Source organism: Hyperolius riggenbachi, chromosome 10 (assembly GCF_040937935.1).
Source record: "Hyperolius riggenbachi isolate aHypRig1 chromosome 10, aHypRig1.pri, whole genome shotgun sequence".
Taxonomy (NCBI): domain Eukaryota; kingdom Metazoa; phylum Chordata; class Amphibia; order Anura; family Hyperoliidae; genus Hyperolius; species Hyperolius riggenbachi.
Window position 1 is genome coordinate 216,637,977 of NC_090655.1, and position 22,267 is coordinate 216,660,243.

Sequence of the window (22,267 nt, forward strand, 5' to 3'; positions counted from 1 at the left end):
CCCCCCCTCTCCATCACTTTGTCCACTACACCCTCTAGCTCAGGGCGGTTTGCCATACATCCAGGACAGTGGCTGTAAGCTGGGTGGTGGCAGAACAGGCACAATCTCTGGTCCTGCCTTGGCTCCTCAAGAAGACAACACAGTTGGCGTAATAGGTTTGATATCCCTGAGCCTATGTAGGTGCATACTTGCACCGGATACTAGGAAGACTATTTCCAACCAATTCAAGAAAATTAATGTAAATTTAGCTAAACAATATACAAATACTTTCCAATTAAAAAACTATTTTTTTTTTAAATAAAATTAAACTTTTTAATAAAAATTACAACAAAAATTGTTAAACAGAATAACTATGAGAATAACAAACCAATTTCTAAAATTCAAAAACAATGGTAAGGACTAACAGATCAATAGAATTTTCTACAAAATTTATTATACATAAATTAGATGTTTCGAATAAACAAATGGTCTATTTCCTCATGAGGAGAATTTGAAAGACGCGGATTCAAATTTCAAACAGGTTTAGACGAATGTGCTCTGCATCATCGGCAGTGTTGGACATACCTTATGCTGGGTACACACGGTGTGTTCCCGCACTCGATTCCCACGGTGCGTTCCCGTCGATTCCCGGCGCTTGATTATTTTCGATTCGCGTTTCGATGGATGGTTTGGTTTATTTTGCATACTTTACATGAGAATTGACCTAACAATCATCAAATGCGATCGGAAATGCTCGGAAAAAAAATCGAGCAGCCGGGAATCGAGCAGGGCATCGAGTGCGGAAAGGCACCGTGTTTACCCAGCATTATGCAGAAATCCTATGCTGTTCACCCCCTCTCGCAGTCTTCCTGGTTATACTGCACGGCATACTTCCTGGTTCATGTATGTCTCAGGACATACAGGAAGTAGGCCATGCAATAGAGCATGCAGGAGACAGAGTGGATAGACAGGCATAGCTAGACTCGTGGCGGAAGTTATGCCCGGCAGTAGCGCTGCGTGGTGGACAATGGGCACAGAGAAACAAAAGGTCAACAATGAGAGACAAAGTGGACCCAGATAGAGACTAAGAGGGGGCACAAAGAGAGACACTAAGGGGAAACAGACAAAGGGGCCATCACTAGAGAGACAAAGACAGACACAGAATGGGCACAAAAAGAGACATGGGGACACTGAGGCACAGAAGGGTGGGAGGGTGATTTATAATTGTAGCAAAATCTGAGTTCAATTTAAAATGACAAATTGAATTAAAATTGATCTATTACATATATTCCTAAAATCGTTCATTGCTACTATCTGTTAATTCTGTTAAAAAATGTAATAATAAAAAAACTTAAGAAAACATAAAAACACCAAAAATATTCTTGTATGTAAAATTATAAAAAATAGACCCCTTTCAAAGTTGTAGGATGTACACAGCTGTCAGACATCTAATTAAAATACATAATCTGTTAAGATGAGGTTCCAAATCAAGATTGTCTTTTGCTAAGTAGTTCTGTGTTGTCTGGCATCGGTATTTTAGCAAGGTTTTCAGGTAAACTGTCAGACCTGGACACCCATGATGAAGTAAGCGATCCCTCGTGCAGTTGTAGGGTATCAATTAGAATGTCATTTAGGTAATCAAATTTGCGTTCTTCATAGATATTCCTTGTTGACCACTTCCCTTTACCTTTTGGGGCATAGTATTTGACCGGTTTAGTTCCAACTTCTCCACTGCGTTTAGATTTCTTTTTGATAACTGCCTGTTCTTTGTCAGTATTGTAGTTGTTTGAAAGAACTGCAAGAATTGTTCTTGCTTGCATGCCGTCATACCCAAAATGAATGCATTTTGTATGGTATTTCAAAACCGAGCTGTGAAACACCTCCAATGGCCCAGTGTGACATGACCACGTGAGATGTTTGAGGTCCATGATAATGTCATTGCTCTCAACAATACTGCAAAGTTTATCGTAAGCAGGGGTGCTTATGTGAAGCCAGTTTCCGTTTTCCAGTTCTTGTTGTGATAGAGGAGGATGAGAACATTTGTGAAGAACTCCATCCTCATACCACTCATGTTCGTTCCGAACATGATGAAGTACCGACAGCCAGTTTTGTTTGAGTAAATGTTCATCGTTTCTGCAATTTTTCACACACCACCAGAAATGGTTGTTTATCTTGTCTATCCACTTTTTTAAATCACCACATCCTCCTTTCCTGCTTCCCTCACAAATTTTTTGGGATACATTTTTAGCAAAATGCCAGACATCGAACTGATGATCGATGTCTGGGTATTTTTCCCTCATGTATTTTCGAATGCTTACATGTCGGTCAGTAGCCAGATGTTCAATGTCAATGTTGTTCTCCACTACTCGACTCATACATTGTTCAAAACCGTATTTTTCCATGGCCGCTAAAGATTTACACTGCGTGACTTGAACAACTTCAAAGTCAACAATTTTTTTGGACATTAGATCCATCATTGTATACACGCAATACTTTGCATTGTGCCCTGGGCTGTCACACTGCACATCTCCTCCAATTGTGACCGGTCTTCTTGCGATTTGACGAACAACAGAGTTTCTTTCCTTTTCCCAAGCGTTATGAATTGCTGGAAAACAAAGTGTTTTTTGATAGTGATGAAAAGTAACCTCCGAAAAAAAAAGTAAACCAAATACTTTACAGAAATGAGCCATTTTTGAAAAATTTGAACCAGAACATATCACGGAAGCGGCTAATAAAATGTTCCCTGCATAGTTTTTTTTTACCTTGGGTTGTGACTCGAAAATTTTAAACCTATGTCCGTCCTCACAAACTCCACGAACAATAATTGCGGAACCTTGAAGTTGCTTGTTGACACTTGTTACAGTTTTTTGACATGACTGATCATATTGACATTTAACCTTTTTCAGAAGCTCGTCCAAACAGGATTCGAAAACTACAAATTTTCGCATATCGACATAATTTTTGAAGATATTAGATTCGGTTTCAGCTGTTTCTAGATACAGATCTTGCTCATCTTTAACGATGATCATCATTTCAGAATCAGTTTGCGTTTCATCTAAACGATCGTACTCCTCTCCACGAGATGGTGTTTTTTGATCGGAAATGGCTGAAATGTCTGTACACATCATTTCGGAGTCATCATGTTGAGTTGTAGGTGGATTTATTGTTGTACTGTGAGCTTCTATTTCTCTATCATCTTGCTGTTCCTGGATTAAAGGTGTATGCCGTAAACTGAACTGTGGTGGCCCAAAAGAGATTGGACTTTCTTGGCGTGAGGACAAAACAAAGGGGGAAGCTTCAGAAATCACAGTTACATCTTTCAATGGTGTGGAGAAAAATTGTGAAGACAGTGCATAAAGTTGTTGTAAATGTTCATTTTGTATTACTGATTGACCTTGAATAGCAAAATCCATTTGTAAATCTTCCGTTTGTGTGCTAGATTCAACTAATGTTATACCCAATGTCAGGGAATTTTGGCATTTGGAACATATTTCAGAACTTTCGCCGGTCTTTAATGGTTTTTTTTTTGGAGGAGGCCTCTTTTTCCCAGATGATAACACCCACTGTTCATCTATAACTAAATTATTTTCAACATGTGGGAAAACGGATGGTAAAGCCAGTCTCTTTAGTACTTTTCGAGTGCCTTTATAATTATAGCTATCGATTGTAAAGTGGCTTGAACAAATCCGGAATGAGTCATTCTTCTTGCCTTCAACTATTTTATCTATGATACTGTCAATGTTGTTGAAAACTTGTCCAGTGTTCTCCAACCAACGTCTGATTGCAATCGGTTCACTTGGAAAAACATGTAGAATTATTCCTTGTTGTGTCAAATTTTGAGCAGATGTGTGAGGACAACCACTGATTATGCAGCTCGGCATGATTGGTATAGCTGTAAAAAAAATATTTGAAAAGAATTAAAAAAAATATATATATAAGTTAAAAATTATTACAATTAAAAATGGAATAAAAAATACTATATTCTACTATTTTGTTGTAAAAATTCCTACAGCTTTTTCTTCCAGGGACACGTCATAGGTATAAGGAAAAGTACTGAATGCTGAATGTAGCCGATCGGTAGGGGGTAGTTAATTGGGAATGAATGTGGGAAGAGTTGATGGTGATCGGACAGGCAGTGCTGTATCACAAATAATGAGAAGTCAGGTTGGTAGTGTACAGGTCTTTAAATTTTGGTGAATATCACACTGCCTGGACGAATGCCTCCAACTTTTCACAAATTTCTTTGCGGCGGAGGTGGAAAAAAATGGTGAAATCAACCTGCAGGCCAAGCAGTATAAAACGCGTTCTTTTCACACATAACAGAAACCAGAAACAATTCTTCACTTTGATCAGCAACATCTGATTACTGCTGCGTGAACAGTAAGTGGATTTCCTCAGCTTTTCAAAGCTCCTACACCAACAATAAGTACTTATTATACTCTCCACATCATGCACTTTCCATGTCCACCATGCCACCCCTGTTTCTTGCACTTTGCCTGCTTTGAGACCCATGTTATCCGCCTCTAACATCCTTACCATGCAGTGACTACAGTCCTTTACTGCTGCCCATCCTGCTCCTATACAAAATTTCTGTACAATATGGACTCCTGACTCGAAAACTTCCTCTCCTTGTACATTTCCATTATCATCCTTGTGGCCTTTATTATTCACATGAACAATCATTACTCCACCACCAGCCTCTCAATCCCCACCTCAAAAATAAACTTTACCTCTCATAAGGTGGCCATACATTACAACGATTATGGGCAGATTCCACCAAGATACAAATGTATCTCTAATCGAATCTGATTAGAGATAAATTTGTCTCTAGTCGAATCTGCCCATACACTACAGGCCGATTCCCGTCCGATTTCAGCATGAAATCATCAGTGAATCGACTGAGCCACCGCGTCTGTCCCACCACTACCCCCACAATGTATAAATGTATGTAGTGTCATTCATTTATACATTCCCTGTCCTGTAGCAGCTTCCGCATGGTGTCCGTCCATCTTGCATGGTAAGCCGCATACACATTAGTGTCTGATGTCAGACGCTATGCACCTTCTTAACGTCAGACATATCGCCGCGAGCGTGTATGCATAACCCGGCAAGACGGAAACCGCATGGAGGCTGACACCGGACAGGTAATGCATAAATGCACTACACTACATACATTGCAGCGGCAGGGGTTTCGTCTCGTTGATCGTTCGGAATTCGGCCGCCATAACCGACCAACTTTGGATCAACATTTTCCAGCATGCGCGACCGACCATGTGGCCAATTTCGGTCCAGACATTGGTTGCTTTGTCTGTTGGGCATGCACTTGGCAAGATCAACAATTAGCAACGCACGATGCGCCGATACCGGACGTAGGAGCCGGAGGAGCAAGCCACAATACCGGGACCCAGATAGTGCGACACCGCCCCTCTGATGAGGCCCACGGATAGCTAGGGTCGAAACGGCTGTAAGGACAGTCACCCTGGAGAATCCCTGAGCATCGGTGCTTCCATCCAGACCCTCACCTGCCACCACAAGGGTCACGCAAGTATAGCCTGCACTGCAAAAGTCTACGCTCCCTGCATGTCATGTGCTTTGCAATCTGCTTTGCTTATGCTGAATATTGGGCATGTTTTGAACTGTATGGTCTGAGGATCAGAGTGTATTGTCACAAGGTGCTTGATGCATAGCAGTGACTTTGAAGCCTATTAATGTGTGAATAAAGTGGTGACAGTTTTTTATCCTGATGTGCTTGCCAAGCCAGTCTCTTCCCTTTTTTTGAAGATCAACTTTCAGCCAATTCGATTATAATAATCAAATTGGATGGTTGATTGGTTGGTTGGTCGGCCAGTGTATGGCCCCCTATAGTACACCAATTCCCCTACACACCACACTACAACAATATTGATCACATTCTCTCAATATCACCCACCCTGCCCATCCTTCACCCTCTCAGAAAATCAACTTATAACTTTTTACCAATTTCCCAATCCTTAAGCAACCACACCCCTTATTCCCTCCTAGATGGTGGAAAGGAGATCTGAATAACCTTGGAGCACAACTGCACTAAACAACCTCCTTGACTTTCTTGCATCCACACTCAACAACCTTATCTGGCCCAAAAAACGTGTTGCCTAATAAAATAATGCACTTTTAACAGCTCTAGACATTGCTACCCCCCCATCTTATGCACTAGACATTGAAACCAATTGAACAAAACAATTCAATTAAATCTTATTAATTGGTTTGTTCGCTGTATTTTTTATTTTTTTTATTAATACCCTAAAAGTAGACAGACATTTATGTGTTTTATAGGCATATTATGCTGGGCATAGATGGTATGTTTCTTGTTATCAATCGAGCTTCTGCTGGCTCGATTGAGAATATCTGACGTGTCCGATCACCGCGGTGGACCGATTCTGCGCTTGATCCTCGCGGGCAATAGAAAAAAACGAGAGGCTGATAAGAAGCGCCCACGGGGACGAGCGGGAATCGATCCACGTGCCCGCGCGGACAAGCGGTGACGTGCCGGCATCAAGCTAGCGGCTCGATACCGGCGCATAAACGTACCGTCTATGCCCAGCATAAGACTGAGACAAGTATCTCTCTGATGGAATTTGGTAAGAGAGATCTAACAGTTGACCATAATCCACATTCCAATTCCTGATCAATTAAATGCTGAAATCGATTTGGAATCGGCCGATTGTGTGTCGCATCCGCCGGCCCGACACTGTCCCCTCATAGTGTATATGTTCCTCCATTCCATGTGTAAAGTATACATAAAATTTCTGCAGCCTATGCTTGTCCCTCACTGGCCCCCATTCTTCCTCCTCTGCATGCATGTGCGCCCTACGTGGTTTCCTAGTAAGACTGTGTGTGTTTGACGTCACACAAGCACCCTTACTAGTAAACCACGCTGTACTTACGTGTATGCAGAGGAGGAATCACAGAAGCCAATAGGGGGCAAGCGAAGGCTGTGGACAGTTTATGTATACTTTGCACGCAGCACGGGAAAACATTTTCAATAGGTAGGGGCACAGCGTTGAGTGTTCAGTCACGTTCGTCTATAGTTGGAATATAGAAAGACGTTCATGAAGCCCAATTAATCCAGCATGTTGGCCAGGCATCATGCAGCATGCTAGATCGAGAATATGAACAATTTTTATGTACAGAAATTGGTAGCATTTTAGATTATGCATGCATTTTTCGATACCGATTTTAAACCAATTCAATTATAATAATAGATTTGGATGTTTGACCGGATGCCAAATCGCCTGAGGTATGGCCATATTTTCCACAAGTGATTGAAATCTGAATGCAAAATAAATGGCCCTTAGTGTGAAACAATAGCGTTGCATTTTTGTCGGAATTTTCATCCTGCATTGTTTCAATTGTGATAATGTACACTATACAGAGAACTGTAGCTAAAACACATTCAGAAACGCAATAGTTGGATTTAATTTCATACTTGACTGCAGCTAATCTGTGGATGCGATCAATCAATATATAAATGTTATTGTATGTACAGAAAAATTACAATAATAAACTTCTGAATGTTTGATTGAGCTACTGAAATCAGTAGGGTAGTTGAGCTCGAACACATCAAACTGGTGGCAGGACAACAATTTTGTTCTGCAGTGTAGTTTGTGAAAGCACTAGGCCTCTTTTTCAATTGGAAAAGTTATTACATTCAAAATTGAGCTGCAGTGCAGTCATGTAAGAAATAGATCGTCACTAGTGCTCTTGCAAACAGGGCAGCCATCGAGGGGGGGGGGGGGGGGGGGATAGGTATGGGGGTGGTAGACAACTGAAACTGCAGTGAGAAGCCCAGGGCTTCTGGGGGCCCTGGGCCCTCCCAAAGCACTGGAAGTGCCGTATGTGATGGCTGCGGGCCTTTGACTTCCTAACCAGCACACCGCGTTCCAGCACTGAGAGAAGAGTGACTTCAGTGCTTGAACGTGGGGAGCAGATGAGTGAGCCCGCTACAGCGGACTTTCAATACTGTGACACCACCTACAGTATATCTAGCTAGCAGGCTACCTATACTGGGGCTGGAACCACCTATACCTAGCTACCTATACTGGGGCTGGAACCACCTATACCTAGCTACTTATACCGGGGCTAAAAGCACCTATACCTGGCTATCTATACTGGGGCACCACCTAGACCTGGCTATCTATACTGGGGCACCACATATTCTTGGCTACCTATACTGGGGAACCACCTGTACCTGGCTACCTCTCCTGGGGTACCACCTATACTTGGCTACTTATACTGGGGCGACTATAACTTGCTACCTATACTGGGAGAACCTGTACCTGGAAAACTTATACTGGTGCACCACCCATACCAGGCTACCTATACCGCGGCACCACCTATAGTTGAATACCTATATTGGGGGCACCTGTATCTTGCTGGTCTATACTGGGGCACCACCTATACCAGGCTACCTATACTGGGGCACCACCTATGCCGGGATACCTATACTGGGGGCACCTACACCTGGCTAGGGCAGGGGGATAAGCTGAGACAGAAGGGGACAAGAGGTTACACAGGGGGATAAAAGAGACACAGGGGGACCAGAGGCGGAAAAAAGAGGCACAGGGAGAAAAGAGATGAGACGTAACATGAGGCACACAAAAGAGGCACAGACTGAGGTGAGACAGAGGGGGACAAAAGAGGCACAGGAAGAAAAGGAGGGGGACAAAAGAGGCACAGGAAGAAAAGGAGGGGGACAAAAGAGGCACAGGAAGAAAAGGAGGGGGACAAAAGAGCAGATAAAGGCTAAAAACGGACCTCCAAGTTCCTATCTCCAAGTTCATACCTGTATCTTGCTAGTATTTTGCTTCACCAATAACATGCCATGGTCAAGCCCACTTTCTGACGAATCACGCTGTGCATGCCGCTTTCATCAATGTCGGAGCCATGCACCTTTTTTGCCTCAGCGCAGTTCGTGGGGTGGGGTGGCTAGTGGGTGGGCAGAACAACCAGTGGGTGAACCCATGGGGGGGTGGGGGGCCCAGGCATGATAATGTGTGAGGAGCCCCACAATTTCGGATGGCGGCCCTGCTTGCAACTGTGAATGAGGTACGGCAAACAGTATAGTGAATCTCTGAGCTGTGGAATGGAATGGACTGTTTTTTTTTTTTTTCCAAGTACTGTAATGGTACACTTACTTTTGCAATCCATGGCCTTGATTCACAAAGCCATGCTAACTCATTGCATGGTTCGAGCTAGCGCTTTGCGTGCGATATAAAGTGCGTAACGGTTTTCGTGTGAAATTGTGAATTTATCGCATGCAGACGTAAATTTCAGCGTGAACATGGCAGAGTCTGCCCACGTGAAATTCGCAATTGCACGCAAAAATTCTAGATTGACCACGAAAACCCCTACGTGCATTTCCGCGCACGAAACACTAGTGCGACCATGCTATGAGTTAGCACGGCTTTGTGAATCAAGGCCCATGAGTGATTTGAATCTGATTGCAAAATGCAGGAAACTGCATTTGGTGAAAGAGCTCTTATGCTGGGGATACACCATACAATTTTCTGTTAGAATTTTTCTGTTATGCTGGGCATACATGGTACGTTTTGTACCGTGTAATCGAGCCCCTGACGGCTCGATTGATAATTTCCGACGTGTCCAATACCCTGCCGGATCGATTACACGCTCGATACCGGCGGGCAGGACAAAAGAATAAACGAGCGGAAAATAAGCCGCCCGCGGGGACGAGCAGGAATCGATCCGGGCGCCCGCGGGGACGCGCCGATATCGAGCTAGCGGCTCGATTACATGGTACAAAACGTACCGTGTATGCCCAGCATAAGATTTTCTGTTAGATTTAATGTAATTAGATTATTTTCTGTAGAGACTGGACATTATCTCCGATGCATGGTCTTCTGGTTATCTCCTGCTGAGCAGAACAATGCCTAATTGCTAGGCAGACAGTTGGTTATAGATAATTTCCAACATGTTGGACTTTATCTATCTGGCAGGTAAATCTAACAGAAAATCTAACATAAAATTGTGTGGTGCATTCCCAGCATTATGCGGAGGATACACGGTACGTTTTGTCTTCTTGTCTTATCTTCCGCTCGTTTCTTCTATTGTCCTGCCCGCCCGTATCGAGCACGGAATCGATCCGGCGGGGTATCGGACACGGCGGAAATTCTCAATCGCGCCATCAGCGGCTTGATTGATTAAAAAAAAAAAAAAAAACCATACCGTGTATCCCCAGCATTGGGGCTGGAAACCCACTAGAGCGATTTTGTGAGCGTTTAGAGAGCGATTCAGAACGACAGCAATTTCACTGAACCTTCAGCTAATGTTAATAGATGGGCCGAATTCCATTGGAAGAATTGTGATTACCAAAATCGCAAACGCAGGATATGCAGCATTTTTAAGAGTTCGTTTTTTTGCATTACCGTTTCTGCAATGTAAGCTATATAAACGCTGGAGTAATCGCTCATGAATCGCTATGCATAGTGATTTGCTAGTGTTATTGCATTACCGCACACTTTGAGGGCTGGAACCCACTAGAGCAATTTTATGAGCGTTTAGGAAGCGATTAAAACTGCTAGCAATTTCTCTAAACGCTCAGCTTATGTTAATAGATGGGCCACATTCCACTGCAGCGATTGCGATTACCAAATAGCAAAACACATGACATAAAGCATTTTTGGCGTTTAGCGGTTCTGCAATGTAAAGTATAAAAACACTGGCGTAATCGCTCTTCAAAACCTGCACAGAGCGATTTTGATAGCGTTTTGAAGTTACTGCACACTGTAACAAAATTAAAAATTAATTTAAAAGAACCAATCAGAATTAAAATGCTAATCGCTACACAACCGCTGGCAAATTGAATACACTTTTTAAAATTGCTCCTGAAAACGCTCATGAAATCGCTTACAAACCGCTCATACAAAACACTATCGATTGCTATTACGTTTTGTAGTGGGTTCCAGACCTGAAAAGAATTAAAATTAATTGAGAGGACCAGTAAGAATTAAAAGCGATAAGCACAAATCGCTACACAATCACTGGCAAAACGCTTAGGGCCCATTTCCACTGGAGCGGAAACTGCTCCGAATCCGCAGAGTTTCCCCGCAGGCAAGTCGCGCAGGGAAACTCTGCCATAGGAAACTATGGCGCCGCCGGACGAATCGCTTACCCTAGCAATTTGGCCGACACTGGCCACAGATTTCATGCGGGAGGCTGCGAATCCCATAGCTGTGTATGGCACGGCTTCTGGGATTCGCCTGCGATCCCGCACACCCGGAAGTGCCGCAGCGCGTCTCACTGTCGCGTGTGGCAACAAGTGGAAACGGGCCCTAAAACTTTTTAAAATTGCTAATAAAAGCGACAAAAAAGGTTAAGAAATTGCTTACAAAGAGCGCATTAAAAACGCAAGCAATTGCGATATAGATTTGTAGTGGGTTTAAAGCCTAAGGCCCTATTCACACGAGAGCATTTTGCCATTGATTTTTGCAAAACGCTCAAACGCTAGCGCTTTTTAAAGCGCTACTGTAATAAAACCCTATGGGCCCGTTCTCACTTGGATGATTTGCGGTAATAGCCGGCGATTAACGCAAATCGGCAAACGCGTAGCCTGCACCATTTTCATGCGAGTTCCCTGCGACCGTGTTTCTGTGCTATAGAAGCGCTAAACACGATCGCGGGAAAATAGCCACATTGTTCAGTGATTTTTTCCGCTGAAAAATCACTCCCGCCCTTGCAAGTGTGAATGGGGCCGTATTCTAATTCTACTACATGGTAATCATAAATGCAAATTGCGTTCATATGGAAAATTTTGCACGCAATTTTAAAATTGTACAGCGATCATGGGTAACCGATGCTCAAAACGCCAAGTGTGAAATAGCACTCAGTATAAATTTTGGTGAACACAATTGAAGCACTATTGAAAGTGCGTTTCACATTGGAGATTATGCCAACCTGCAATTCGTCAGAGCAAACTAAATAAAATATACTGTGTACATATAATTAATAAAAAAAAATGCTATCATAATAATTAATTGTAGAAATAAATCATGCAATACTTATATGCATAGTAAAACGTTAATAAAAAACCCAATTTTTGGGAGGTACATTATTAATGTATAAATAATGTAACGTTATATACAAAAAAATCATTTTGAATATAATATATATTCAATAAAATTGACGCACTGCAATAAGTTGTAATAAAACACTGTCCCTGGATCGCTGGCTATGTGTGTGCACTAGAAAGCAGGTGTGTGCGTGCACCACGCGCAACCATCGTGCACGCGCGCGCACGTAGCCAAGATGCTATTGCTTGCGCAGCTCAGGAACTTGCAGCGCAGCCGGCGAAATTAGGACCCATCGCAGGAGGGAGCTTGCTACGGATTATGATCCTGGGTCATTGCCGACAGGGGAGACTGATGGGGAGGATTGCCAGACAATGGAGGGCTGCAGGAGATAAAAGACACTGCAGTAAGTGTCTTAGTAGAGCACTGTATCATCCTTTATGTTTAAAAAGTTTTTTTTTTTACTTAAAGCGGAATATAACCCTGCATTTCAACTTTGCTCTAAAATATTATTTACAGCATATTATATGCAAAAAGCATTTTTTTTTACTAGACCAGCATTGGAAGGGTTAAACACAGAGGTTTAAAGTTCCGTGGAGAGATATGCAGAAGTTCAGATAGATACATTCTATTTAGTTGAATGTACCTATTGATAAATGTTACGCACTTTTTGGCTGTCCTCCAAGCTCCTTCTCAGTGAGAGAGAGTGAGTCACATTCAACACTTAAGATACATTTATGTAAACAAAATGTATCTATTTCAGCTTTGGATGCGTCTGCAGAAATCTCCAGGAACTTTAAAGCCCTGTGTAACCCTTCCAATGCTGGTCTAGTAAAAAAAAAGTTGAAATGCAGGGTTATATTCCGCTTTAAGTGCCTCTTTAAGGTATTTTTTATCTTACTGCTGTATTGCCGGAGATCCGTGGGAGGATGATTTTGATCCTGCTTTCCCCTTGGTTCTCCCTGACATGCTGTGGGGTCGCTAGATGAGGGATGCTCGGCTTCCCACTCTAATTTTTGCCTTGTAGATGAGGAGCTCCTAGAGAACGTGTCCTCACGGCAGCATGGCAAGCTTCGCCCCTCTTTGATGGTGGTTCTTGAACACTTATCTTCAACGGTGTCGAGTAATGAGTATGGATGTTCAACATGACTTTCAGAAAAAGACGATTCATGTAAATTTGAAAAAGAGGATTCAATGCCTCTATTGTCATCTGTCTGTGTAGAAGAATCAACAAACGTCTTGGGAGTTCCATTTTCAATGCTACGCTCACATTCAGCACAAACTGGTTTTTTTTTTTCCTTTTTTTGACCTGCGGACATAACACGCTCCTCATCTATATAGATATTGTCTTCTGCAGCTGTGAAGATGGTAGGTACGGCTTCATATTTCAATCTTTTAAATCTCTTTTTTTTCCCAGTCTCAGTGTAACAGCTTTGATCAAAATGTTCAGAGCACATTCTGTAAAGATCAACTGTTTTACTTTTTAAAATTTTGTCTGCTACTCCATCCTCATTCTCAAATTTGTGTCCAGTACTCAGAATCCATTTTTTTATCCCGGTAATATCGTTTGGAAATACATGCATTATTACTGGTTGTGACGATGAAGGTTGACCAGTTTTGTTGGAGCAATTCTTTATGATGCATTTTGGCATTGTACAGGTATCTAAAAAAAAAAGAAAATAAAATTGAATAAAATACAATTAAAAGGTAAACATGATGTAAGACAGATATGGAGGGTGACATATTTCGATCCTTGGAAATTATGGCATGTGACTTGCAGCTATGTTTATCTTTTTTTTTTTTAATACCGGGAAAAAGCATAAAGCTAATACATTCACACTTGAGTTAGTACCTGTGTTCCTGCATGCTTATGTCCTGGCAGTCGGCATGAAAGTCCTGCGAATGCGCAATTCAATATTAGAGAACCGCAAATGCGCAGAACTCTCAATATGCAAAATCACACATGCCAGCTACACGTCATCATGCCTCGATGTACAGTGCTGTATTTACCATAAGACACTGTGTAGACACTTGCCTACAGGCACATGATGATGGAAAGGCGCCTCCCTCCCTGTTCCCTATTCAGAGTCCAGATGAAAGTGTAAATGATAGCTTACTCACCCTGCTCTCACCATTCCACTGACAATATCTCCCATCAGTCAGGGGCACCTCTAGCTACTTAATATTGAGGGTACTTCTGGCTACCTAATGCTAAGGAACACCTGAAGCTACCTATGACAGGCAGGGGAAGTAAGGGAGAAGTGACAGCTGGGACAGCCAGCACACTTGTGGTTTGGTTCTGTAGGTTTTTGTAGGTTATTGGATAACGGAGTCTAGGGTGCCAGTTAATCTGTTCCTATAGGCTCCTGTGAGGTAAATCCAGGTTTTTCGATGACAATCCAATTGTTCATCTCACTCCCCCGGCCAATGTGTGATTTTAATTAAGTGCGGCTTATTGTCCTTCCGTGTACTACACACTAATACGGATAGCAATAAAATGTGTCGTCAACTCCGCAGTTGACAAGGTTGTGTGTATCTAGGCAGGTGCGTATCTGGGTAACATAGCGCCTATGGCAAACACTGAAATTGCGCCACCCCCCCCCCCTTCCCCAGTTAGACCACTTTGCCCCATAATAACAGCTTATTTTCTTGCAATAGAAAAAAAAACCCTTTGAGATAGACTATGGGAGGGGAATGACCTGATTGAATACAAATAGATTTATAAAAGTACAAAACTTTATTAAACGTCTTGCAAAAAAACTTTTTTTTTTTAATATAAAACCACGCATGACAACGGATCACCCAAACCCTCCCACCCTCAAATCCACATACCCACCAAAAACTACCCACAAAATCCTTCAAAGGAATTGCATCTCATGTGCACATGGATCTAAATAAAAGCTGCACAGCTCAAAAATACTAATAGTCCATTATGACATAGGCCCAGTGCACACCAAAACCGCTAGCAGATCGTCAAAACGCTAGCGGTTTTGGGAGCAGAGAGCAGATATTTGGCCGGGTGCACACCAAGTGGATTTTGTATGCGATCCACCAGCCGCATCAGCCAGTGAAAACGCTTGACTATTGTATTTCAATGTGTGATGCACACCGGCGGTTTGAGGTTTTTTAGCAAACCGCAAACGCGCAGCAGGAGGCGCGTTTGCGGCTTGGCAAAAACCTCAAACCGCCGGTGTGCACCATCCCATTGCAATACATTAGCCAAGCATTTTTCCAGGCGGATGCGGCCGGCGGATCGCTCCAAAAACCGCTCGGTGTGCACTGGGCCATATATAGGAGGAGATGAAGAGTATCCACAGGATTGCACTTAGTTTCCAAAAGAAAGTGTGGGGAGATCAGGTGTCATGCGTCCTCTACTCCAAGCCAAAAATGATCGCACAGTTCAAATGTTAGTATCCAGAAATGATGCTTGTAGTATATGCAGTAGATACAATGAAGAAAATATACTGTGACACAGGTGTTGCGCTGATAATAGTCAGACCACCGCAGAGGCGTATCTGGGTAGTACGCCGCCTATGGCAAATGCTGAAATTGCGCCCCCCCCAACACACACAAAAATCAGTCACATGCCATCAGATAATTCATCAAGTAGTCACATGCCGCCAGATAATTCATCAAGTAGTCACATGCCGTCAGATAATTCATCAAGTAGTCACCTGTTGCCCAATAAAAATAAAGTTGTAACAGTCAACCACACCAGATAAAATAATTAAGTAGCCAGGTGCCTCACAATAAACAAATTGAATAGACAGATGCCTCAAGATAAAACAATTTAGAAACCAAGTCCATCCTGGATACATAAGTTAAACAGCCATGTTCACCAAATAAAAGAATTAGGTAGCTATGTGCCCCTAGATATCAGTATTAGGTAGCAACATGTGCCCCTAGATATTTGGTAGCCATAGCAGTCCCACAATTGCTACCTGGGTGCTTGCTGGGGCAGGGTGCAGGTTGCAGCAGGGTGAAGCAAGGTACAGGTTAGAGCAGGCTGCAGCAGAGTGCAGGGTGCTGGTTGGGGCAGGGTGAAGGTTAGGGCAGACTGCAGATTGCTGGTTGGGGTATATTGCAGCGGGGTGCTGATTGGGGAAGATTACAGCAGGGTGCAGGATGTGGCAGATTGCAGCAAGGTGCTGTTTGGAGCAGGGTGTAGATTGGGTCAGGGTGCTGGTTAGGGCAGTATGCAGGCTGGTGGCTGGGGCAGGGTGCTAGCTAGGGCAGTGTGCAGGCTGATGGCTGGGGCAGGGTGCTGGTTATAGGGCAGTGTGCAGGCTAGTAGATGGGTGCAGGGACAGGGTGCAGGCTGAGTGCAGGGACACAGGGTGCAGGCTGGTGGCTGGGTGCAGGGACAGGGTGCAGGCTGGTGGCTGGGTGCAGGCTGGTGGCTGGATACAGGCTGGGGGCTGGGCGCAGGGACATGGTGCATGTTGGTGGCTGGGTGCAGGGACAGGGTGCATGCTGGTACCTGGGTGCAGGGACAGGGTGCATGCTGGTGCCTGGGTGCGGGCTTGGTGCAGGTTCAGTGTGCAGGCAGATGGTTGGGTGCAGGGACAGGGTGCATGCTGGTGGCTGGGTGCAGGGACAGGGTGCATGCTGGTGGCTGGGTGCATGCTGGTGGCTGGGTGCAGGGAAAGGGTGCATGCTGGTGGCTGGGTGCAGGGACAGGGTGCATGCTGGTGGTTGGGTGCAGGGACAGGGTGCATGCTGGTGGCTGGGTGCATGCTGGTGGCTAGGTGCAGGGACAGGGTGCATGCTGGTAGCTGGGTGCAGGGACAGGGTGCATGCTGGTGGCTGGGTGCAGGGACAGGGTGCATGCTGGTGGCTGGGTGCAGAGGCTGGGTGCAGGGAGCAGGCTGGTGACTGGGTGCTCTTCCAGACCTCAAACTGCGGCGCCCGGTTCGTCAGATAGTGCTAGGTCTCCTCCTGTTGCCGCCCCTGTAGCCTGTCCCCGATCCTCTTCTCATGGAGATAGACCTCAGATCACGGCGACCACGTCAATGCTGTATCTTGGTGCGGTCCCCGCCGCCTGTCCCCGATCATCTTCTCATAGTGACATACTTCAAATCACGGCAACTGCAGAGTCACAGCCCGCGCACGCTACCCGCTCTCACTGTATTCAAAATGCGGAAGTGACGTCATAGGTCAATGATGTCACTTCCGCATTTGGAATAAGTTCAGTGCGGGTAGCGTGCGCAGGCTGTGATTCTGCAGTTGCCACGCGATCTGAAGAATAACGTCAGTCACTAATGATCAGGGACAGGCGGCGGGGGTAGGGTGCCACCGTGAGGGAAGGCAGTCGGCAGTGACATTGGAGCAGGCATGGTGCCCATGCTACATGGGCGCCCATGGCACCAGCCATGCCTGCACCCCTCTAGATCCGCCACTGAACCACCGCCTGACAGGTCTACTCAGCAACTACTGCTTGGTCAGCCAGTTAGTCTTCATTAAGTCAGCAAAAGCAAGCTCAAAGCAGAGTTCATGCAGGCAGCAGACTGTAGATTGTTAGGCACAAGCATATGCATTAGCAAGTTCGCTATAAGCAGAGGTTAGCCAAACTGAAGGTAAATACTTCACTGTGTAGGCAGGTGCATTAGACTGCTGCTGTCACATAGCGTCCAGGCTGCTGGTGAGCGATAGGGTATGCCCCATTGGGCTCTTACTGTTTCTGGTGACTGATGGCTGGAAGGATTTCGCCGGCTACTACCGGCTTTTTCAGGAGGCGTGTCCCAACCCTTCTGACATGCCACCTATGTATAAGCTTCGTTCTGTAAAAGTAAACGATCCATATTCCCCCCCTCTAAGTGAACCGTGAATCCTATCCAAACCAACGAATCGCAGAGAATGGTATTTACCACCATGAGCTGTTTTGAAATGCTTGGCCACTGGGGTGAGATTGGTAACACTTGAACTATTTATACTAGTAATATATGTTGTGAGATTCTGGACCGAAACTCGTTTTTGGTCTTCCCCACATAAAATGCCCCACAAGGGCATATCAATAGATAGACCACTAGAGTAGTACCACAGTTGACAAAGGGCGAGAAAGACCAATCCCTCCCACTGGGCAATGTTACGGGTCCCCCCAATATAAGTAGCCACCACACTATAAGTAACCAGGGCTAGCATCCTAGTATAGGTAGCCAGAGCTAGTTAACCCAGTATAGGTAGCCCACAGCTTAGGTTGCCCTCCCAGTATATTTAGTTAAAGGTGTATCCCCAGCTCAAGTAGCCTTCTTTAGCATAAGTAGTGACAGGTGTCCCCCCAGTATAAGTAGTCCCCCAGTATAGGTAGTGCCAGGTACTCCCCCCATATAATTAGAAGGCCCCTGCCAATATATGTAGTGAGACAGGTCTCCCAGTATAAGTAGCTCCACCCCGGTATAGGTAATGAGAGCTGTCCTTCAGCATAAGAGCAGGTACATATGCCCAAGAGAAATCCCCCAGTATGGTAGTGGGGCACAAGGAATGAGGGGGCAGCCATGGTGCTGTGGCGCCTGTACCCCTCTAGATATGCCTCTCCAGGCCTAGCGATATTGTCAAAAAGGAAATTGGCCCTAGATCGACGACGGGCAACATTTGTAAGTATTGTGTATGCAGTCACACACATAAATTACAAATTGTAAAGTACATGACATTTTCATTATAGTACACGACACGACACAATGCACATGATATATATAATACCACTCTTGCAGGAGCAAAATTAAAAAATTGACAAATACTCAAAACACAGTACATTTGACAATTACCTTAAATTTGAAGATCCTCAGATTTGTGATCTTCAACAAAAGCGTAAATCAGGTCAATAATACAAAGAATACTGGTTTTCATTCAAAATGTAGGTCCATGCAGCAATCGTAAGAGTAATCAGGTTCAAGCAAAAGGTCGGTCCAGGCAGCAATCCTAAAAGTAATCGGGTTCAGGAAAAAAGTCGGTCCAGGCAGCAATCCTAAGAGTTCTTGGGTTCAGGAAAAAAGGTTGTTCCAGGCTGCAATCCAAAGAGAAGGTGGGGTTGAGGGAAGGTCACAATCACTTGAAAAACAACGTAACCGAAATGGTTTGTGCAGTGGAAATAGAAGATTTCTATGCCAAACTAACACCAGAAACTCCAGGCACATTACCCTGCAATAACGCAAGGTGTGAGACCTGCCCTTATATCTTGTGCACAAGCCAAATACAAATACCAAACTCACAGAAATATCATCAAATATCAGACCAATTTTCCTGTTAGTCATCCAATGTTGTATGCATGATACACTGCATGAAATGCCCCTCAAGAGGAATCTATATAGGAGAAACAGGACAAAAACTGTGCATAAGAATGAACCATCACCGCTTTAAAATTAATGAGGGTAAAATGGAGACACCAGTGGGCCAACACTTCTGTGAACCAGGACACAGCATGCAAGATTTCAAAGTACTTATTCTTAAGGGTAGCTTCAAAAATGAACAAGCAAGAAAGATTTCTGAGTACAAATTTATGAAAAATGTCTCAGACATTAACAGAAGGGTTAAATTGTGGAAGGGGATTCATGACTCCTTATTTAACATGACTGACTTGGCTTCATGATCTTCAGAAACCTGCTAGATTTCATGTTTGCTTGCATGAGCTCACTGGCTCCAGCCTGCTGATCACCTGACATCTAACAGCTAAACAGCAACCAGCACAACTGCCTCTTCATGTTTGCCATTTACCTGCATCAGTGTTTTACTACAGCTAACATCTGGAAATATGCCTGAAGAAGGGGACTAGATCCCAGAAAGCTTGCTTTATTTAACTTTATCAGTTAGCCATTAAAAAGGTATTACTTTTACAAGACTTTGTTTTTTTTCTACATACAGTATATGCCAAACTAAAAAATTGCAAAATTCTACCAAATGGACATCTAAAGTGCAGCTGTAGCTTTGTTAGAATTTGGTTTTCTGCATGGCAAAAATCTAATGATGGTGAAAAGTACAAACCTAAATTTAGTGGCCTATGCAAAAAATTTGAAACTTGGTGAACTTACCTTTTTTTATATGAGCTGTTCTCAATTGTCACTCTTCTACGTTGCAGCATGATCCATTTCTTTAGGCTGACTGTAATTCTGTGCAATCCACGCTAATCCTGGGCTGGTTGGATGTGTTCCACCACATAGCCTACAAGGAAAAGCTTCCACATCACACTTCCTTGACAACCTTGCCTCCTGGCTCCCACACATCATCTTCTCTGACCTTTGCCATCCTTGGAGATTTCAACATTCCCATCAATGAACCCAACAACTCTGTCGTGACCCAGCTACTCACCATAGCCAACTCCCTTTGGCATAGTACAACACACCAACACCCTCACCTACTCTGCAGGTCAAATTCTTGAATACTTACTAAATCCACCACCATTACAGACCTTGGCATCACACCTTTCCTGCCCTCAAACCAACATCTTCTCACCTTTAATCTCTTCACAGAAGGCACCTCCAAACTTCCCGACCACCCACCTGGTCAATGACCAAGGGACTTACGTTAGCTCAACCATAGTGACATAGCTGATCACCTTCATGACCTCTCCTCCTCTCTCTTACCACCCAAACCTGTCCTAATATTGCTGCAGCTCAGTATCTTCAAACCCTGTCATCAGGCCTAGAAAAAGCTGCTCCCCTAATATTCTACAGCAAACGCCCCCTGACCACCAGCCCTGGTGCACCACCCATACTCGCAACCTCGAGAGAGTAGCATGCATTAGAATTGTTAAGACATCAGCACTTCCCAAATGCAATAGGCATGCAATAATACAGGAAAATTGTATTCAAATAAACCAGAAAGAAAAGAGCTCCTGACGAAGTAGTCACGTGGACCACGCTACGCGTGGATCGCTTCTGTGCCTCCCTCTGCCTGCAACTATCGCTGCCATATTCATACCTTGCTGGGACCCTGGGCTGGTTTCTGAGCATATCATTTCACTTTCCTTCGGGTCCTAACCTGTTCCTTTGAGCACTAGCACTGGGTTATCACAGGCAATTATCTCATTAGTCCAACCCGGGTCGTTTGCTCACATTTGGGGCTCATTTTTTTAACCCCAATTTGGGCTCTTTTGCAGCGCAGGTATTCATTACAGATCAGAGGTGAGGTTTATATTTATGACATTATCATGTGTCTATATAGGTGTTCTCTAGTGGTTTTTACCTTTTTAGATGTTTTTATGGAATGGATTTTTCTATTGTTCAATAAAAGTTGTTATCTTATATACTTAATTGGTGGTGCAGTGGTTATGTACAGGTCCTTTTCTTTCTGGTTTACTCGAGAGAGTAGCAAGCGCCACTGAACGGACATGGAGGAAAACTCGTCTTAATCAGGAATTCCTACAGTACAAGGCTAACCTGCAACATTTACAGACTGCCCTTGCTGATTCGAAGCAGGAACACTTCACCAAGCTCATCAAAACACTAGCTTCCAACTCCCGATGTTTCTTTTCCACTTTCAACTCCCTGCCTATATCCACACCCTACCCTCAATTTCCTTCCTCTCTCCCACAGATTTAGCCACCCACTACAATAACAAAATTGTCTCCATACATTAGGAAATATTCAGCCTTTAACCTTCACCTCCCAAACCCTCTCATCCAACTCCTCCTCCACCATATCCTTCCCTCACCTGCTTCACTACTACTAACATTGAGGAAGTCAACCACCTACTGCAGACTTTTCATACCACCACCTCCCCACTTGACCCGTCCTTTCTGAGTAACTACATCTTTACTTCTTGGATTTGAACCCAGTCACCCAGTGATAACTGCCCTGTTTATCCTCTCCCTATCCACAGGCACCTTCCACTCTGTCTTCAAGCAGGCCACTGTACTGCTAACCCTGCTCAATATACCCTCCCTCAACCCAGCACTAGCCTCCAACTACCACCCTATCTCCCTTCTCCCCTTTGCCTCAAAACTCCTTGAGTGTATGGTTCACAAACGCCTGGTCCAGTACCTAGACGCCAACTCCCTACTGGACACACTGCAATCTGGATTTAGGCCTGCCCACTCAACCAAAACAGTGCTCACCAAAGTGGTCAATGACCTTGTCTAAGCTAAAGGTGAAGGAAAATACTCCATTCTTCTCCTCCAAGACCTTTAAGCAGCTTTTGACACAGCGGACGCTCCTCATGATCTCCTTCAATGAGTCCTCATCCAACACCAACCACCACTCGGTGGGAGTGCCCCAAGGCTCAGACTATTATAT

At 44.2% G+C, this 22,267-nt stretch overlaps 1 protein-coding gene across 3 annotated transcripts in view; it reads right to left on the reverse strand.

The window, feature by feature from the left end:
• Nucleotides 1–358: 358 nt before the first annotated feature.
• LOC137534457 (uncharacterized) overlaps nucleotides 359–22,267 on the reverse strand; it is a 29,460-nt gene continuing 7,551 nt past the window's right edge. Inside the window, exons 2-5 of one of the 3 annotated variants that reach the window (XM_068255955.1) lie at nucleotides 20,066–20,195; nucleotides 18,806–19,044; nucleotides 12,943–13,704; nucleotides 359–3,871 (exon numbers count right to left, since the gene is read on the reverse strand). In XM_068255955.1, coding sequence (XP_068112056.1) covers nucleotides 1,467–3,871; nucleotides 12,943–13,693 — 3,156 coding nt within the window. In that variant the 5' untranslated portion in view covers nucleotides 13,694–13,704; nucleotides 18,806–19,044; nucleotides 20,066–20,195 and the 3' untranslated portion in view covers nucleotides 359–1,466. The remainder of the gene's footprint in view (nucleotides 3,872–12,942; nucleotides 13,705–18,805; nucleotides 19,045–20,065; nucleotides 20,196–22,267) is intronic. The other 2 variants (XM_068255954.1, XM_068255956.1) reach the window with 2 other exon arrangements.